Here is a 20,619-nt window from a genome sequence, read left to right on the forward strand (position 1 = left end):
GCCCAAGCCAGCAGGAACTACAGAGCGCACAAGCTGGGGAAGGAATATGCTGCGCCATCAAGAAAGGAGCTGCAGTATCTCCAGGGCCACCAGCATGAACTGCAGGAGGCAGCTCCAGCTGAGAGCACTGCACCAGAGGCCACTCAAACTTCCCCAGAGAGCAGGACTTTGCCCACCAACACCAGCAGCAGTTCACCTGAGCTCCAACACCTATGCACAGAACGATGAAACACAGGAACCTGGCTGGTTCTCCTGACCAACATTTGAAAGGTAGGGGATCAATTACGTGTCAGAACCACATTTTACATCGGTAACATTTTACTACATATTTTATTACATCAATGGCTTGAAAAAATTTTATTTGATATCAGCAAACATTGGAAATCATAGAAAAATGAATTATGTAGAATTTCACAAAGGAATTTACCCCACTACAATTCCTCATACAGTAAAATAATTCAAAACCAAATGTTACTTTTCAGTGGCTAAGCAATTTTATAATGCTATGAACATTCATCACAGTAAGTGTGCTGAATAATAGAAAACAGGCAAAAAAGACATTTAAAATCTTACAACAGCATTATGACAACATACTTTCTTTAAAATCCCAACGAGTATTTTATCACTTCAAAAGCTATACAGCATTTCCATTATATTTGCAAACTTAACCTTATACATCTTTTAAAATCTTGAAAAAACTTCTTTTAAGCAATCTATAAGCAGTTAACAAAATTGATAAAATCTACATAATGGAATACTATACACTCCAGTATAAATTTTATTTTAGGAGAATATGAATGTAAACACTCATTATTATACAACATGCATAGACTATACTGACCTTCCATTTTCTGAACTGTAACTTTCACTGCAATTGTGCTTTACTATCAACAGGAAAAGCTGCATTAATCCAGGGAGTGGCAGAAAGTATTTGCTTTAGGGGCATTGCACAAGATCACTAGATTTTGACTTGCTGAAGACAAGCTGGAGCTAATAAAAATAACTTTTCTTTTGCTTTCTTTCATTTTTTTTGTGAAGAGTAAATATCAGCCACTCATCGTGGAATGGGCTATGCATAATTTTATACAGACTTGAAAAAAAACGCATTATCAGAGAAACCTCCTACAATATTTTTGCGCTTCATTGACTTGGAGATTTATGGTCAGAAATCCAGTGGTCAAGTTAGTGTAATGCACTGTTTGGCTCATATTTGGTGTGCAAGAATACCAACAGCATGTTAGCGATTAAAACTGAAGTTTAAAGTGACAATGAGCATATTTTAATACATAATGTTTCAGATGTATTTGTACAGGAAAGAAAAACGTTTGTCAGGACATTGCTTTAAGAGAGTAAGAGTTTCACTCTTACATTAACTATTAAAAAAGTGTTCTAGTGGATGTTTATGGGGTCTTCCTGGTTGCAAACTTTTAAAAATATATATTAAGAATTCATTATCCCCATTGGTATTAAATATATCAAGACAACCATTGTGGTTGCACTACCAGTTATGGCTACTATGGTCTTACGCATCTGATTGTACATTGTTGCTATACTGTTAAGCACAACTGAGGCATGTATTTTTTTCCCTTGGTTATCAGAAATTGATCACTGTTTCAAACCAGTTAAACACGAATATTCAAGTAACAAGGTCGTTTTTATGGATAAGCAAAAAGAGAAGTTACCTAGCACTTTGCACAACTACATAAAAATTAAATAGAACAAATGAAATTTGTTTATGCATATGCAATACACTTTTATATCTTTAAGATCTCTAAAACTAAAACTTAAACTATCATTTTCTTTGACGATACCATATTTTGCACAATAACTTATACTTAGGAGAAATAATTTCCCATTTTCCACAAAATATATATAATTATGACATTCACATTGATAGTTTAAGAAACAAAATTTAAGTGAATATTCTATCTTATGCAGTTATCTTTGTGGACCCTTCTAATCAGAATGCAACCAGTTGAAGTATCTAATGCTTGACCCATTTGAAAAAAGGAGAGGGTCTTCACCTAAACAAGACCAAACCATTTAAACTTTCAAAGCTAAAATGATTTTATCGCGTTTAAAAACGTAGTTAAAGAGAATGTAAAAAACTAGAGGCTTAAAATAGTGCTATTATATTGTACGTATTAACTACAATAAGATAGCAGTCAACTGAAAGGTAATTAACAACTTTTTTCTTCCTAATATTGTGAATGACGCATGTTTCTCCCTACCCCTTAGGGATAAAGCCAAAACACAACTTTTCTGATTATAAAATGGACAGATTTGAGGGCAAAACTCAATGGAAAGTCCTCACGGGTGACTTAATTCACCAGCAGAAGCTTCTCCTGAGGAATTTCATCAGCTGGGATGCAAGCTCACAGAACCCTCTCACACTGGCAAGGACCTATCTCCACGCACTGGTACCAGCAGGAGGCTGAATACCAGAGTATTTCTAATGAGCGGCGTTGCTTTACACCAGAACTGTCAGCAGAATTCACAGTGCTATTTGCCTGGTCTTTAATCCTAATTCACACTGGTTAACAACTAGTGTCCTTTCCCACAAGAGACTCCCAACTGACACCGGACTGAAGGAACATCTACAGAGCCACCAGAGCTACCAGTTCACATCAACACCTGTAGAGACACTGACACAAGCTTGGGATTACAGGTTTCCAAAACAGAAGATAGGGAAGAGCTCCTGTCCCTCCTCCCACCACCTCACAGGATCTCTCTGGAGCTACCAGAATTAAACGGCTCAGAAAAAGCTGCAAAGTGGCTGAAACAGGCCTTTTGCGCTCCACACTCTAGCTTGCCCTAACAAATGCCTATCTGCTCCTTCACCTGTGCACTGTTGCTCAATTTCTGATGCTGAATTACTTCCCTCCCACAAGACCCGGGGAGGAGACCATCTCACTGGTACATGAGGCTCCCCTCTCCTGCCTTTCCTTGGGTTGCATCTGCATTACAGGAGGTACAGTCACATCTGGCTGTTAGCCAGCTGGCATTAGCATACCTCATTTAGGTACAGAGAACAGAGCCACCACAGCACACAACATGGCCCAGCCCAGCAGCTAAAACATCAGCACCAAGTTCAGGGCTAGACTCCAAGCTGCAGCACCTCAGCTGCAGGCCAGGATATGGACTAGCTCATTTCAGGTTGTGTTAAGAGAGACTGGTGCCATGCATTACTGTGTGCCATCTTGGCTTGAACCCTCTGTGGAGGAAGGGAGGCAAAGAAGGCCCTTTTTTTCCACCTGAAAAGATAGCAGGTGGTTTCTTCCAACATCATTAAATTAACCATTTTAAATGCTTTGTGACTAGTGTTATTTTGCAGCTTTCCACTGGATAAGAAGTAATACTGCTGTCTCTAGCTTCTCTGAACACTATCTGCTCAGCACTCAGCAGCCACCTTGTTCAAGGTGTGAAGTCCTCAGGCAGGACTTCCAAGAATGGCTCCAGTTCCAGCCAGTTAGACAGACCACAGCATAGGACAACTGAGCAGAGGGCTGAGAATTTGAAAGCTGCATGCACCATGTATTTGGAAAAGCACCTCTTAGATTTTTAAATTGCATATTTTGGTTCAGAACATGAAAGCAATGTGTGCTTCAGAAGGGTTAAAATGGCCAATGAAATTAAGACAGTTCTTCTCCATTAAGCTTAGAGAGACCAAAAAAAAAAAAAAAAACAACTATCTGAAGGTTGAATTTTGTGCTCCAACCCTTATCCAGACTTCCAGTGGGAGAAGTAGCTTGATGTCTTTGGCAAACAGCGCTTCGAAGAGGAATGAGACACTGGGACAGGAAGTGACCTATGATAGCCAAATGGAAAAAGGCACATATTCCAAAAGGAGAGGCACCAGAGAAATTTGTTTTGACTTAATCCCGCAGAGGATCAGGAAAAAGAAAGTTGTGTAGCACTCGTTTAACAGGTTACAATGCAAATGCTGAATGCCAGGGGTTAAATAGCGTATCAAATGTTTTCAGGTTACGTATTCCCTTTTGCACTAAATAAAAGCCATTAAAATGTACAGGAATAAAATGCTCAATTAGGGAGCTTTCTATTAAGTGAGAACACACAAGTATAGCGGAAAGAATTGCACAAGCCAGAAGTGTAATGATTTACATCTACAACCTTGGACTGACCAAACCTTAGAACAGACATTTCCTATCACTTCTGCATTATTCAAAATTGCTTGTTAACATGCCTTGTCATTTCAGAACAAACCTGACACTACTGGCATGTGCACAGGCCTCTCTCCTTTATAGAAAGCTCGCTAAGAATAGTGTCATCATAAGAATGCACAGGAAGCAGAGACCACAAGGCCATGCAGCAATACGCACTTATACCCTACAGACCAAGTACTATAAGAACTCCTAATGTGTAGAGTTACAGTGGGGCTGCTAAGGAGCTCCTTGCTTTGCAGGTTGGTCAAGATTTACCGACAGATGTTACTGGTTCTAGAAATCCCCATGCTTACGCAGGACGTTGATGAAGAGCTGAGCTACCTGGGTGCTTTTGAAAGAAAATGGAGGCAGTATGGAGGAACGAGGGGAGATTAAGGCAGATGTAGCACAGAACTGGAAGCGTTTGCCTTTTTTGGTAATAGCTGCTTGTCCACAGATATGATGAAGATGGCTGTCTGAGGTTTGCTAATACCTGATATCCTGGATAACACAGTAGTCAACACAAATTGTTCTAGGCTACAGCACCTTCTCACGAAGCAGATGCATATCTGACATCAAGAACAGAAGTAGCCTGGAGGGAAGGGGGAGGGGGGAGAAAAAGGACACGTTTAGTTTAAAAACGAATACACATAGGCCTTGCAGCTCCAAACTTCACCCCAGGTCCACAGTACTGAAAACAACAAAGTGGGCAACCTGGCAAAAATGGGAAGAATCGCAACAACTTCCCCTATTCTGAGCCACATTGGGATTTGTTGGGAGTGTAAATATAAAAAATGAAGACTGGAGTTGAGGCTGCTTTATAATGAGCAGTCTCGCCTCCCCCCTTCAAAAACAAACAATAAAAAGGAACTGTGGCCACTTGCTATGAAAACACACTGAAGGGGAAAACCCAGAGCAGTCAGAGGGCTGACAAAGCTTTTACTAAGCTGGCAGCCAGGCAAACAAGGCATGCCAAGGGAGAAAGCACCAGAGACGATTCGGTGATAGTCCAGCAAAAGTCTTCTCCTGGCTACCACTGCCTTGAGTCCACCTGACTTGATCAGCCAAGCACCAGCCATGGTGCTTGAGCACTACGCAAGTGCTCTCCAGAGCAGGCACCAGCCACACAGCTGCACAGCTCAGGAGGGACCAGGAACCCCCTCCTAGCCCACACAGATTACTGATGTGATAATTCCAATAGCATTTCATTTTGTCCCCAGAACAACTCAGACAGGCACCCAGTCAGCACTGTGCTTATGTTATCTCTTGAAGGCAGAAGCATCACATTTATAGCCAGCCCGAGCAGCAATATCCAACGTGCTCAGAGCATGGTGGCCATTAGACATCCACTGTGCAACACCCTTGTGTCCCTTCCTTGTGCATCTTTTTAAAACACTGCAGACCTGGTAGTTACAATCTCCTTCATGCTGCCAGCACCTTCCTCCTCCCAGCCACGATACATCAGTTCCTACTGTCCAGAACAGGCTTCAGCAAAACCACAAGCCACATGGTGCCAGTTTATGTCATACATGATATATGACAGCTGGCAGCTTACTGCCACCCTGCCTGGCCCCTGTCTGTGTCAGCCTAGTGCAAGCAGGCTCTGCCCTCACTCTTTGGTGCACTGCAGGGCACAGAGAAGCACCTGACTCCTGAAATAGCTGCCTTTTCTCTAGGCTTTGCAATTATTCCCAGCAGCCTATTGTTTCAGTCCCCTTTCCACCACTCAGCACTTGCTCAGCTCCAGCCTGGGCACTTTTCATCACTAGTTTGGGGAATGCAACTGCTGCTCCACCAGCATGTCATCAGATCTTGCTGTCTTGCCTCCACTCCCCCTTCTCCTCTGCTACCTTGTCTCAGATTCTCATTGCTCCAGTATCCGGACACTTGGCCACATCAGCACACTCCAGTTACTGCTGCAACCATTTTTTTCCTGTCTCAAGCAAGACTCCCCTTTTTTGACTGCATCTTTCAGGAGCAAGGGAGTATTTGAAGCCAGGAAGAATCTCAGAGGGCTCAGAGAAGAAAAGCTCTACCCTGCCAATAGACACAACTCCACTGGTCACAGGAAAAGACAGTGACACAAGCCACCTGTCTTTCAAATAGATGGCTACATATTCAGACCACAGCTGCTTTGCTCCACCTCTCAGTTCTGGAAGACTGTGACAATTTCACTCATACTGTTCTCAGAAGGAAAGTTTTTTGAGTTTGGTTTTATTCAGCTATCATACCTCTGGATCTAGTCCCCAGATATAAGCATCTTTGAATAACATATTATTCAGATTTGTGAAGCAATGAAGCTCTGCTCCCTGAATGTTTGAACAGTAACATACAGATGAGACAACCATAATCAGGGCAAAAAAATATACAGTACACTGAGAAGTCTTTAGTCCATGTGAGACCAAAATTCACCTTACGCTGTTGACTGTGCTTGCAATTAGCAGATACGGCTTTTGTGCCAAGCTGTCTTGTAAAACTAGGCCAAAGGGAGTCCTAGATCAGACATTTTTAACACGCAAACCGCTAGAGGGGTTTTCTTTTGCAAGACTGTTGTAATATTACATTTTTGCAAATAACTTCCATATTTAGACACTACAGTCCTTAGATAACTTCGAACACACATTGTCTTTGGAGAAGTGTTAACTCCATGCAGCTTCATCAAGGAGAGGCTGTTTCTAGAATCTGTCTTCATAGAAATTCCTGTAAAATCAAGGAAACTTTGCCTCTACATCATTCCAGAGTGAAGTTTCACACACTCGCCTTTTTTATAGCTTTCTTCCCTTCCCCCAAGTGAAATCACTCCATGTCAAAAATGAAAGGTCGAGCTTTGCCTCAGAAGACTGTACGGTCCCACACAGCCAAACCTAAAACAGCTTGGAGAACTGAGCGCAGGGAAAACATCCAAGTGAGATAAAGATGTATGGGGTTTCGGCAGCAAGAGGCATTAAAATGTCCATGTGCTGAGGAGATACATGCACTTTCAGAGGGCTGCAAATGAACTGTTCTCTTTCCACCTGCGTACACGTTTGGAATTCCCAATTCCAAAAATCTGTACGGGAATCTGTATATCCAGCTGAAGCAAAATATGCTCAGATTGAAGATTGTCAAAAATGGCTTTTGCAAAGAGTGTGTATATATACACACACACAGCCCTAGCCGAAATGAGCTCAGATTGGGAATTTTAGGTGACTTAAATAGGATTTACCTCATCTTCCTCTTCAGACATTTTAGTGGAATTATCAGGGGATTTTACAGGTTTCTGGCTGTTGGCTCCATTTGTCTCCTCTTTGCCGTGCTCTGCCTCCCACTCCTGTAGAACTTCATCTATGTTGAAACGACGTCGATAATTTACAAAAAAGTTTTTCACTTGCACCACAGATTTGTTTCCAATCACATCAGAGATTGCCTGAAAGTCTCGTCCGTATTTCCTGATTGCTAAAAGCAACAAAAAGAAAGAAAAAAAAACATGTTATTTCCACAAGGACCCCAAATCAGTCTTGAGTCGCACAATAAGAAACCGAAGACAAACTTCTGTCAAGGTCTCAACCCTTTCTCATATTAATCCAGGAAAAAAAAAAGTCTAAATTGCACAAGAGACACAGTTAAGCCCTGGAGAAGAGAAGAAAATAGAGGTGCAATAAAGACGGGTAGATCCAAATCTAGGAGACCTGTGTAAATCTGCCTGTAGTACCTGAGAAGTCACACAGGCAAAGAGCATAGCAGTGACGTCCAGCAGAGTTTCACTTTCTGAAGGCTTGGACAAGCAGATTATTTGTAAACATTCATATGGTGCAATTTATACTGCTCAGGGAGTGGAAGAGGGGCTATTGCTTCCTTGTTCAATTCTGTTCTTTGGGCATTAATACACAGCAATGTAAAAGTGCTTTATTACCCACTGAAGGGAAACAGCTCTGAAATGCAGCAGTTTTGATTATCAGCAACTGAAGTAAAAAAAAAAAAAAAATCAACATGTAGTGCTATACCTTGCACAGCAAGAAGCTGCTCATCCGTGGTCCAGCGTGCATTAAATTTCTGAACAACCTAGACAAAAAAAAAAATCCCACATAGGTAACTTCATTTACATCAGCAACAACTTTCAGTTGTATCTGAGCTCATAAAAGCCTCACAACAAGGAATTTACTGTTAGTCAAAACTATCATTCCTTTTAGTATCAACTTTTTCAACAAAGAACTGCATACAGCATCCATTCTCCATTCATTTAACTGTGACATACACTGACCAGTAAGTCATTGTAATACAAAATGATACAGAATGGTCTGAACAGATAACCAAGAGCCACACTCTTCCAAAGCAGCTACTTATTTTTATCACAGACACTCTCTGTAATCTTGGTCAAATTATTTCCAGCATGAGGTGGAAGAAACCAGCAAAAGCACCAAGTGCCAAGAAAAGATGAGCCATTAACTTCCTTTCCTATATTATAAAGCAAAGCACTACTTGTCTCACAGGGCATATGGATACAAAACTATGGTACATATATACAAAACGTGGTATACCCAAAACATCCAAAGCCACTTTCACATATTAACCACTGTTCTTTCTTCTCATCTCCCATTTCCATTTCACAACAACAATGAATACAAGTAGTGGTCTTGGTTCACACTGGCAACTAATAGGACACTGGTAGCAGCTTATTAGCAACCCAAATAGCATTGGTATGTAAACACATATTAGCATGTATCTTCACAATAAACAAGGGTCAGAAAACGATCCTACCTCTGAAAGTCTGTATTGTTCTATACCGCCTTCAAGTTTTTCTTTGAGTGCGCTGTTTGTCTGCTTGATATTCTGTATCTGAAAAGAAAATTTAATCCCTTTAACAAGGATTTAAAAGCAAATAAAAATCTTCCAACAAGCCTTCTTCCAGCAGCCCCAGCAGGAACCCCACAAGCTCAGCATTCCTGTGCTTCTCACTACTTCTCTTTTCGAAGAAGAAAGTTTGTTATATTGGAATAAAGCAATGCAGAAGCATACCAGGAGATCCCATTTATTCTATCCTGTCTGCAAGCTATTTGGAGCAAGAACTGCCCCAACTTCCAGGTCTGTATAAACCTCAGCATAAGAAGAAAGGCCCTGATCAGAGCACATAATGAATCAAAGACTGCTAGAGAGCTCCGCTTCTCCCAGAGTGCCATGAAAAAGGCTTCAGGCCAAAATACCAATTCTATTAAGTTTAATAAAGAGCTTGAGTCAGATCTCTGCTTTAAGAAGTAAAAATGTTCAGATCTAGGAAACAGACCCATGTATTAAACCTGTCTTTACTAACGGATATTTGAAAAACATATGTTTACAAGACAGATCTATCAGGGAAGCAAAAGGTACACAGGGAAGTTTGTCTTATTCTCTCAGACCGGTATCATACAAACATGCCTGTTCAGAAGTAACATATGAGAAGGCAAAGGAAACTGCTGCAGATGGAAATCAGATACTGCTGAAATCAATGTCACAGTTCATAGTTAAAAAATAAGGGACCCTGAACTGCAAGAAAAACGAAGCACCAACACGTGTTCCTTCAAGTCAGTGCTATGGGCTTTTCCTTGCTTCACTTCACATACAAACTAGTTTTGCCCACAGAACTAAAACATAAGAGATACAGAACACAGGGCTCCATTAGTTTACAGCACAAGGCTAGCAGTTTATCAATTAAGCCACATGATGTGCAGCAAAACTGTCAGGCTTTTTGTGACAGCAAAACCGTCAAGCTACACAATCCTGTGAACTTTCCAGACTGTGACAGGCACTACCACCAAACCCAGCAGTTATTCTTGAACTATCCCATCCATACCTGTCGTTTGATTGAGACTAATTCCATGTCCAGCTGTCTGAGTACAGTGGTAGCAGCTGTCGCATTGGCAGAAACAGCCTCCACATCTTCTTGGGAAAGGAACATTCCTTTGGGAGGTTTCCTCTTTGCTCTGTTCTTTGCCTGTGTACTGTGCTTCTCCTTCTTCACCTGAGGAACGGTTTCAGCAGGCGGCACCTGGCAAACAGCAGTCACTTTACAAAACTAGATCTTTAAAGATCCCTTCCAAAGCAAACCGTTCTGTGACTCTTTTAGCCATTTTCACAGGTTGAAGAATTAAAAGCTTGCAGACAATTTTTTGCTTTAGGTGGCATGTCATAAAAACACCGTCTTGTAAAAATGTCTCCTTTCTTCTAGGCAGCTTTCAGTGTTAACAGAGATACTAGCTGTCTTCTCTGCACATTCTAATTTTGGGAGACAAAATGCCCAATTTTCCAGCAGTTAAATATTCTGAGTATTTTCAAACACTCCAAAACCTCTCTTCTTGCTTTCATCACCAGGTCTGCACACACCAGTTTAACTGAACACCAGAAGGAAACAAAGTGGAGCTTGGAGACGGGAAGAAGGCAACTGGAAGAGTTTATAGAACCTTGTTTTTCTATATGCCAGACAGGAGAAGGAATAAGCCAGAAGAGAGATAACTACAAAGTAATTCTTAGATTGTTAGGCAGTTTCTTGGAAGCCAAGTTTCCTTCCACAGTATCGATACATCAACTATTCCATTAAACTGATGCAGTTCTGACCACAAATAAAATTTAAGTCTCTTTTGGAAAAGGGAATATTTCACACATCACTCATTATTTTTATACTTTCTGTGTAAAGCAAAGAATTAGGCCCACACCTGTAACAGGAAGATTAGCTAGGATGTTATACTACAGATCCTTCAAGAGCACATGCCAATTCTCTAATACCAAAACCATTTCTTGCAGAAGTCATTTTCAACAAGAAAATCATACCCAAGATTTATTACCCAGTGGCCAGAGCCTGGTCAAGAACACTGAAAAGGGTGACAGGGAGAGAAAAAGCAGAGGAGAGGCCACACATCTGAAATCCTCTACTTGGTAACTGCCAGCTTTAAACACATTAGCTTCACTTAGCACTATTGTTTCCCTAATTTGCAGCTACATGTAGTTTCTACACAGCTTGCAGCATTTGCTCATTAGTGAGCATTAAGATACTCACATTAAAATCCACATAAAGCTGAGCACTAAGCCACCACATAATCATGAGGCTCTGCCTCCTGAAGACTAGCAGACCCCAGCACAGCTGCCATTAGAGAAAAGCTTGCACCCTCTTCATGGGCTCAACAGCCAGAGCCACACAGGAACACTAATGTGGACAATTGCCTGTTCTCAGCATTTTTATTCCCTCCTTTAGTGCAAAGGACTCCATGAGAGACAATGCCTAAGGGAAGCCCAGGAGCACAAGGTAACTATTGCTGTTGCAGGACTGATACCTCCCTCAAAGAGAAGGGAGTGATAAGCAGGAAAAAACAGACTGGTTTAGCTACGAACAAGTGATGCACTCCACTTCAGAAGCTAGCAATTTGATAACTGAGCCAGGTGAATTATTCAACATGGACAGACATTTCAGATGTATTCATATTTCATCTACATACAAAATTTCACAGGGTCATGCAGTAATGCCTCACAACAGATTCAGGCTGTTGGTTGACCAACACACAATGTCTGCAGTGCAGATATCCCAGAAGCCTCAACATTAAGGAAAAACGAAAGCAGTTTTAAAAGATTGCTTTACACGGTTCAAAGAATGTGAAGCTCTTGTGTTATGGACAAGCCGGAGCTCCACAGCAGAATGGGTTTTGACAGCTCCAAATGCCTCCAGGTCATAGTGATATCGCACAGGCTCTGAAAATTTGAACATCTACCCTGTCTTGGAAACTTGCTTTCCCGGCCACACACATCTCTGTAGAATTAAAGCAATTCATGAAAAACAGAAATAATTAAAATACAGGGAATTATCAGTGCTGTTCATTTAGACATTGCCACTACTAACCACTACACTTCCATCTTACAAACCCCTTAACACAAACAAGGTCCCCTTCCTCAGATTTCACTGTGTAAAAAAGGAAGACCAAGCTATCTCAAGCCACGTAAAAGCAGAGAGGTGTTTTCAGGAACAGGGAAGAGGTGGAGAAAGCAGCTCCAGTTCATGACCTCAGTATTATGGAACCACTATCTGTAAGAAACCTGAACAGTTGCACTAACACTGAACGTACTAGAAAAAGAGAAATAGGGAAGATTCCCCCCTCCAGTGATCCCCAAAAGAAGAAACAAATGAGAGATTTCAGATACTCTGAGAAATCCCAGTATTACTCAGCAAGTCATACAGTAACCAACATGTCTCAGAGCTGGAAAAAACCATCTCTATGGGGTTGGGACAGAGAGGTTCTTTACGGTAAGAGTCCCGGGCGAATAGCACATGACCACTCCTGCATGTCTGACCATGTTGTTAAAAGAAACCTAACAAGTAAGAAAGAATATATCGTCCTCCTGGATACCTGCTCTCTCTCAAAGGCATTTTGAATCAGCCCCAGGTTCAGGTACTGCAAAAATCAAATCAAATTAACTCTGAATAGGCTATGCAGGTTCTCAGCTTCATTTTAGCACCCGGTACTATCCCCTGTCCAGAAGAGTCCCCACAAGGCTGCCTGCCATCACACACTCGGCCAGGCTGCACATACTCCATGAGTTCTGGTGATCTCTTTCAGAGCACTGTACTGGTGTGACAGGGAGGGCAGACAGTCTCCTCCCAATACAAGACTTTCCACAAAAATGCCTTGATGGTAGCTATCAGACATCTGATCTGGTTTGGCCTTACAACAGAGGTAGCCAAGTTGGCAAAGAAGTACCTTTACCTATTCTGCAGCAACTTCAGAGCATGCCAGCATTGGTAGAGAAGGAAACAATAGTAAAGGGGACTGAAGGGAGCTTACTTACAGATGCAAGCATTCAAAGAGCCTGCAGAGAAATCTAAACTTGAAAACTTAACTGAAATAATGGGAAATGAGATTATAGCCTTAATTATTTACAAGACACAATGGAGTGCTGAGGTTTGCAGTTTAGTTAAATGAGGGCCCTTCAAGTTTGAGTATTGCTGAGGCTTTTGAGAACTCAGTTTTTTGTAAGGGTGAATATGAATGGCTTCATGTCCACTCTGCTCCTAGGAAGTCATCAAGGATGCCAGCTCTGTCAGTAGAAGCAAAAGGCTTTTCCAGAAAGTCTAGAGAGCACCCTGGCATGGGTGAAGAACAGACAAGAATGCTGTGATTTTTTTTTCAGTTATTTCCATTCAAAGCGATTAATTAGAGGAATTTATCTGACAGTGACTGACAAAACAGCTGCTCTAGGATTTCCATTCTGCCTGTGTGCAATCATGTTTTTAAATATTTCTAGTGTGTTCCTTTTTTCCTATATACATCCTTTTAACAAACACCCTTAAAAACTGATAGAAAATGACAGTGGGAGAGAAATCAGGAAAGGGAACTACTTCAAGGAGAGGGGCCTTAGGGCAAATGTCTTCCTATAACACTCACACATACAACCCACACTGCTGCTGAACAGCAAGGCTTTTTTTTTTTTAGTAACAACTAGCAGGCTATACACATGAAAATGAAATATACACTTTCCTGGTAAGCATCACAGACTAGGTTTTCAAAACAGTTACATTCGTGTGGCTATTTTCACCCACAACTCTATGCCCACTTAAAATGAAGTGTTTCAAGTGAGTTGCAAGGACTACATTTCAAGTAGACCAAATATGCCACGTGTATAACAGCAGGTTAAGGTCCCCCTCCCAGACAAAATGAACTGGCCACGCAAAAGATTCCTCCTTTACTGTTCACCACTGTAGTTGCAATTCTGGTGACACCAAAATCCTGAGAATTATTATGAAGGATTTCAGTACATCAGGATAGAGTCTAAGGTGTAAATAACCATGCCCTTGCTAGTCTACCTAGAAAAAATTAATGGAAATACTTCCCCTCCACCAAGCCATCTCAGCAGAGATGTAAGTGCTTCTACTCCATCTCCACATAGTCGGGTTGATTTAAACCATCACTGCATGTGGTTGAAGCTAACACAGCCAAAGACAGAATCAAAAAGACCAGAAACATTCACATAGTACATAATCATGGGACGGCAAAGTCTTAAATTTTCCCAGCTCCACCTGTAACAACTTATTTGTCTATACTTGCCTTGATCTAAGAATAATTCTTAAGACAATTCTTTTCTTGTATGACAACTATACAAAGCACAAATAAAGAAAATTAGATACTGTCAGCTTCTACATGAAGTAGCTAGTAAGTAAACACTTTCCTTTGTACAGTAGTAGGAAAAGATTTATACCTCCTTTTTGCTCTCCTTGTTTTGTTCAACTTCCATATCAATAGGGTTATTTCCATTTGCTTCCTCCATTTCATCCTCACTGGAAGACAAAAGCAAACAGTATTGTATTAGTTTGTGAGGCTCTTTTTCTATAAATAGCATGCTAAAAGAAGTGCATGGATGCACTAGCAAGTCCAAGAGCTTTCCTTAGTTTTAGTCCCAGTGTGGTTTTTTTAGGGGCTGGGATGGGCTTTTTCGTTTGGGGTTTTATTTAGTTTTGGTTTAAATCAAGAGATTCTTAACTGTAAAGATATGAGGGCCATGTTTTGTAAAAGAAGACTGTACTGTACTTGAGTAAAATACATCTGCTCAGATGAAGGCAAGATAACTTGTGTAATCAGTTCAATGTATTTTTTTAAAGAACATGGGACACCCAGCATTTTACCTTCACGCAACCTGAGACAAAGAAACAAAGACTTAAGAGTTATAGCAAGTAGCTAACACAGGGATTTCATACATCTCCTTAACATTTAGCAAAATAGACATGCACAAGCTGAACTCCCCCTCAAGAACAAGCATAAAGAAATGTTAGTGGTTTGAACTCCCTCAAGAACAAGCATAAAGGAATGTTGGTGGTTTTTTTATCATCCCCCCAGTGACAGCCTCACATTTCATTCTCCCCTGGAAAAGACAGAGCTTATCAGTTACAGAATAGGAGTAAGCATGAAACTTGGGCCTTACTGAAAGTGACCTTGGCACACCTGGCCAGTTTGGCTTCATCAGAATTTCAATCGGACATTAAATTGTGCCTATTTTCACAATTTAGAATTTTTGTACTGTACACAACTAAAGTTAATTGCACCATTTGGGATGATGCCCAGAAACAGAAGAAATAAGCTGATGTAATCAAAGTGGTTTATTGTTTGGGTACTTTTTTTATTAATCAAAAAATAAGCCTATTTTGTCATGTCAAACTTTCCAGCCTGGGACAAGGGAACTTAAGCTAGTGCAGGTATGTAACATCACCATGAAAGACAGGGCTCCTCAGGGAAACCACAGCAGAAGTTGTGCTGGGGTGCTGGAGCCAGCAAGGGTGTGTTCACACTGGAGCAGGGACAGCAGGCATAGCAGGTGCTAGGTCAGCACGGCTGCTGCCTCCTTGCTGCAGCAACGTCCTGTGCAACTTAAGGAAGAATGTACTGCCAGGTGGCTTGAGCTGGTATTCATCCCCACAAGAGCAGTCACTTGTGCAACACATGCAAGCTCTTCCAAACTGCCTGGCTCACCAGCTCATCCACAAGAATGCTCAGCTTGTGCAGTCACAAGCACCCCCTCCCAGAGCTACATACACAAAGCCCCTCACACACAACTAAGAACAGCTACTGAAAACCCGGTCCCAAATGCGCTGGGAGCTATTTTAGTGACAATGTGAGGGGTTGGGGAATTTCCCTGCCTAGCCGCAGAAGAGATAGAGCAGTATTTGAGTGAGATACTTCTGATTGCCTCTTCTCTTAACCCCATCTTCAAAAGTGCTTCCTTGTGTTCTCACCTTGGTTGAGATTTCAGCCTTTCTGCAAAAGCCAAAACCCCCATGGGCTTTGCTTGCTCTGTTCCAGCAAGTTCCCTAGACATGAGCTAGATCAACCCCCTCCACTCATTTCTGCAGTTTTAGCCATTGATCGTTACTAACTGAAGAACATTTCTAAGTTTTGCCAACACCCAATGGCACAATACAACCTCAAAACCTAGCAACCCAAAGCTTCTCACCCAGCTTTGCTTCCACCCCCTGCATGGCTGCAATGACAAATCTTTAGGGCTCTTGGGGTTTGACTATTTTACATGATGAAGATGGGAAAATCAAACCAAGCTGATGGCCTGGTGCTTAGCTTGCTGCAGATGTAAATCAAACTACACATTTCCAATCCAGCTGCCTTCCTGAAAGGTTACAAGATTACAGCACATGGCAGCCTATACAGCTCTTTCCCAATCACCAGATGGTCTGAGGTGCTGCTTTTCCCAGCAAACAGGCATTGGTACTAAAGGAGTATTTCCAAATTGCAGTAACTTCATTTATAAGCACAAAACAGAAATAGACATAGAAGATCCTAAACTAGACAGTAGGAGACAAACACTCCTTATAAAAGATATTCCCCCCCCCCCCTCATAAATTAGTAGGAACATTTTAAAATGCAGAATGGGGAGAAGAAAAAAAAAACAAAACACAAAAACCAAAACCCATCAAGTCAGCCTTTGCAGAGAAGGGAAAAGAACAGAAAGGGAAAAGAGACCCAGGTCAGAGAAAGCCAGCCAAATACTGGACAAGTTTGTTGGTAGTATTGTCCCTGGCCCTGCCTGTTAAGCAAGTATTGCTTATCTCATGGAGAGATGGGAGAGGTTGAGTGAGTCACTGGTACAGTACAGCTCAAACCTGGAAATGTTTCTTCCCCGTTCCCAAATAGGACTCACTCATACACGCAGGAGCCAGTAAACACGTCCCCTGGGAAAAGCTTTTACAGAATTTTGCCCAATTATATTAGGAAATTTCCAAAGCCAGGCACACCTCAACTTTGGTCTGCAAAGACATGAACTGCACGTTGAGAAGACACCTGCATAAAGCAGATAAGAGTTGGTGCTGTCCAGAGGTGGAGCGCACCACCACCACTGCCACATACTTAAGGCCACTGCATTTCTGAGGTTCTGTCAGCTCCAGAACTAGGAGAAGTCACCAAGTGGCAGTTCTAACTGTATAGATACTTCTAGCAATACACACAACACCACTGGCTGACCTACCTCCAAGGGCTTTCATAGGTATCTAGGAAGACAAACTTGGAGACAAAACTGCACAAGCAGGAGCGAAGCTCATCTGCTTAAGCTCAGTGGCTAGTGGCCTGAACACCACCACCCTCACTCAAAATCCTAATGCACCCAGCAGTCCTTAGGACATCTCTGCCAGAAATCATCCTAAGTTCTCCTGTGCTACCCTCTCCTCAGTCACTAAAACCCACCATCTTCACTTCACCTTTCCCAGGGAGTAACACTTAGAAAACTTTTAGGCTGTCAGGCTAAGTGAAAGGTAGCAGAAAGGCCTGTTTGTGTGTATGTACAGGCTGATGGGTGCTGCACTGGAACCTGTTCCCCATGAGGTGAATGTTCTCACTCTACTGAGCATCACATGGAGGAAACAAAGGCAGATTTCTAGCTCCTTCATTACTTCCTTTTATTGTCCTGCTTATCAGCTTTTCTGCCTCTGCTGACAACAGTGCCAATCAGCTTGTAAATAGTTTCAATTTCATTTTTTCTACCCTCAAGCAGTATTAGAGAAAAAGCTTCTGGAGTGATGGGACACTGACCACTGCACTAGAGGACACTCGGAAACTGCAGAGTGTTGAAAAGGGAGTGTACCTATTTGCTGACAGACTCCTTTTGGCTTTAAGCAAAGCAAAACATGCATAGCAGGGAAGAGGGGTGGGGAAAGAAGGCGTGGTACGAGGAAACATTTGGGGAAAATCCTACATCTAGTTTCTTACAAGCTAACAGGAACTCTGAGATAGTCTAAAGAAATCAGTGTGCGTCAATACACAGCCTTTCTGTTTAAAAACCTACCTTTCCTCACGTTCCCTTTTTTGTTTACGAGCATGACGGTCCATCACGCTAGTTTTAGTCCTTGTCTTCTTCCAGGAGTAGTAAAATTTCACCAGGCTGGCTATTGATTTGTCAGGAAGCTGTAAATTAAACATGTATCCTTTTATATGCTTATATGTAAAGTATCCCCAGGAGTTCACATACAATCAGGTCTGGTTTTGTCAAGGAACATCTGATCCCTCTACTTTGGGTTCTCCCAAAGGCTCAAGCAAGGGAGGTCTGCAGCCTTTCAAAAAGGATCTATGGAGGAGCGCTCTAGGTTAGTGCCTACTATTTAGGACATCAAAAATCTCTAAAGAGCATCTCGGCAAGTCTCCACACACCAGCCAGGTAGCTGGGTTCCCTTTAGAATAAAGGAACGTATCAAAAGCAAATCCAAAACGGGGCCTTGAAACTGAGATAACAGTTTTAAAAGCCAACAGAGGCATGTGTAAGCAACCACAGGAACTGCTGAATTGCAGGCTATATCCCAAGCATATCTTTGATGTTTGGTTTAAAAAGCCTTATTCACACCATTCAAATGATGAAGTCTATTCAAAGGTCTCAACAAAAGACGTTTTGAAAAGGTGAAACGTTACTGTATGGTGAACTGAAGATACAGAAAAACACGCATCTCCCTCTTTTCTGTTCTCTTACACTAATGTAATTTCCCTGTAGCTATGAATGTAGCTATGAAACATCTGACTCCAAAAAGCATGAAACTACATTAAGACTAATTCTCTGCTGAGGTACTTAGAATCACAGAATCATAGAATGGTTAGGGTTGGAAAGGACCTCAAGATCATCTAGTTCCAACCCCCCTGCCATGGACAGGGACACCTCTCACTAAACCATCCAACACAAGGCTTCATCCAACCTGGCCTTGAACTTCTGCATGGATGTACTTAGACAGGACTTCTACTTTCTAGAAGTCCAGCCTTTCTTGCTGAATAAAACATGTTTTAGCTGTCTGATTCAGCTTGGAGGGCAGGACAGGTGGGGAGGTAAACAAAACTGTGAGCAAGAGTCAGATCTCTCATTCAGATAAAACTGCAGTTTAAGTCTTCGCTTGAGATAAGCCTGGTTCTCAGACTGCAGATTCACTTCTGGTCCTGATAACAGATCCTACCGGAACTACCATCCTGGCCCACAGCTGCACAGTGGCATACATTCATCTACAGTAGCAAAACATAGGTGCTATGTCAATATTATGTTGCCAATAGCCATGTAGCAGGCTGGTATGCTGGAATTGAAGAGTTCCACAGAACAAACCTGGGGACAAGGCTCCTCATGACAAACACCCACTTGGCTACAAACACATGCTAAGAGTGCCAATATATCAGAACCAGCTCCGGTAAATAACATAACCCAATTCTTACTCTCTGGCTCCAATGACTTTTTCCCCTCAGTGCTAAGCTGCACTGGTGCAAATGGGGCAGCATATATAAACTAACTACTAACATGCTCCCAAGCCATTGATTCCTGTCCCCAGCTAAACACAAAGCTTCATGCCATTTAATTCCTTTCATGCAGGATGGCTTTTCTGGGAGCAACAGTAAAAAAATATCATTACCTAGGGAACAGTGCATGAGCTTGGCATCCCCATATAGGAATGCACTTCACTCAGGGACAGAGTCGTGCTTCTGCACATAAAACAAATTGAGAATTTCTTGCTTTGGCATTTCACCAAGCAATAGGACAGGCTTTATCTTCTCAGTTTTCCCAGGACATTCCCCTTTCTTCCCTTTTCCCCCTCTTCCCCCTACTATATAAGAACAGAGAAATAAAAGAAACACTTTCACCCTTCAGGAGTACAGAACTCTCCAGACTGTATCAGCTACCCATAGTATGCACAAGCCCTGTCATCTGACCCAAGGGAGTGGGAGACCCTATGACTCAAGAACATCTGGAAATGATCACCAGTGAAGGAATATTCAAGGAGGACATGAGGAGAACGAGCCCCTTCCTGCCACCCTTTTGAAAAGGGACCTGGCAGTTTTCCTTCTTACTTGGAGGTAAGTCACCTTTTGCTTTTCAGTGGCATCAGCAACACAGACCTTCACACGTGCTTTAAAGAGGCTGAACAGACTGCAGCAGGCTAGGCTCACTTCAAAGGGTCACAACCAACATAAATGGGTCCTGCTGGAACACTCAAGAGGCACTTTACTGAAGGAGAGCAAAGAACAAAGTCTGGTTCCCACACAGGTGATGAACTACTTGAAGAAACACTCAATATATAATTAATTAGAATGATTTTTCATCCCATCCTGTCCATCTTTCAAAAGAAAATTGCACACACCCCTTTCAGACAGAAACCTACCCTTGAAGTTTTCAATCACAGTTTAAAAACAATCACTGCTAACCAAAAGCAAAGGACCGAATGCTTCCAATAAACCTCTACCACAACATCCACTGACAGCTCCAAATCACATTAAGCACAGACTTCACTGTCAAATAAAATGAATTCCTAAAAAGCAGGCTGTAAGAAAGGAAATCAACTTGGCACAGAGATGATCTTTATGTGTGGGTGGGCACATATGTACAGACTATGCCTGAACTCCAGCTGAGACAAACACTACCACAGCATGCAGGAGACTGAAAACTGTCATTTCCCACCAAAAAACATTGCATAGTTGAAGTTTATCCTGAGCCAGAAGAGACTCTG

The 20,619-nt window shown here is 41.9% G+C and overlaps 1 protein-coding gene across 2 annotated transcripts in view; it reads right to left on the reverse strand.

Moving 5' to 3' along the window:
- Positions 1-311: 311 nt before the first annotated feature.
- The window catches only part of RCOR1 (REST corepressor 1), an 85,318-nt gene continuing 65,010 nt past the window's right edge, over positions 312-20,619 (reverse strand). For both annotated transcript variants that reach the window (XM_065685268.1, XM_065685267.1), the window contains 7 exons: positions 17,937-18,055; positions 14,355-14,433; positions 9,970-10,164; positions 8,901-8,978; positions 8,147-8,204; positions 7,369-7,598; positions 312-4,755 (listed from right to left, as the gene is read on the reverse strand). In XM_065685268.1, coding sequence (XP_065541340.1) covers positions 4,714-4,755; positions 7,369-7,598; positions 8,147-8,204; positions 8,901-8,978; positions 9,970-10,164; positions 14,355-14,433; positions 17,937-18,055 — 801 coding nt within the window. In that variant the 3' untranslated portion in view covers positions 312-4,713. The remainder of the gene's footprint in view (positions 4,756-7,368; positions 7,599-8,146; positions 8,205-8,900; positions 8,979-9,969; positions 10,165-14,354; positions 14,434-17,936; positions 18,056-20,619) is intronic.

The sequence above is a fragment of the Lathamus discolor genome, chromosome 6 (assembly GCF_037157495.1).
Source record: "Lathamus discolor isolate bLatDis1 chromosome 6, bLatDis1.hap1, whole genome shotgun sequence".
NCBI lineage: Eukaryota > Metazoa > Chordata > Aves > Psittaciformes > Psittacidae > Lathamus > Lathamus discolor.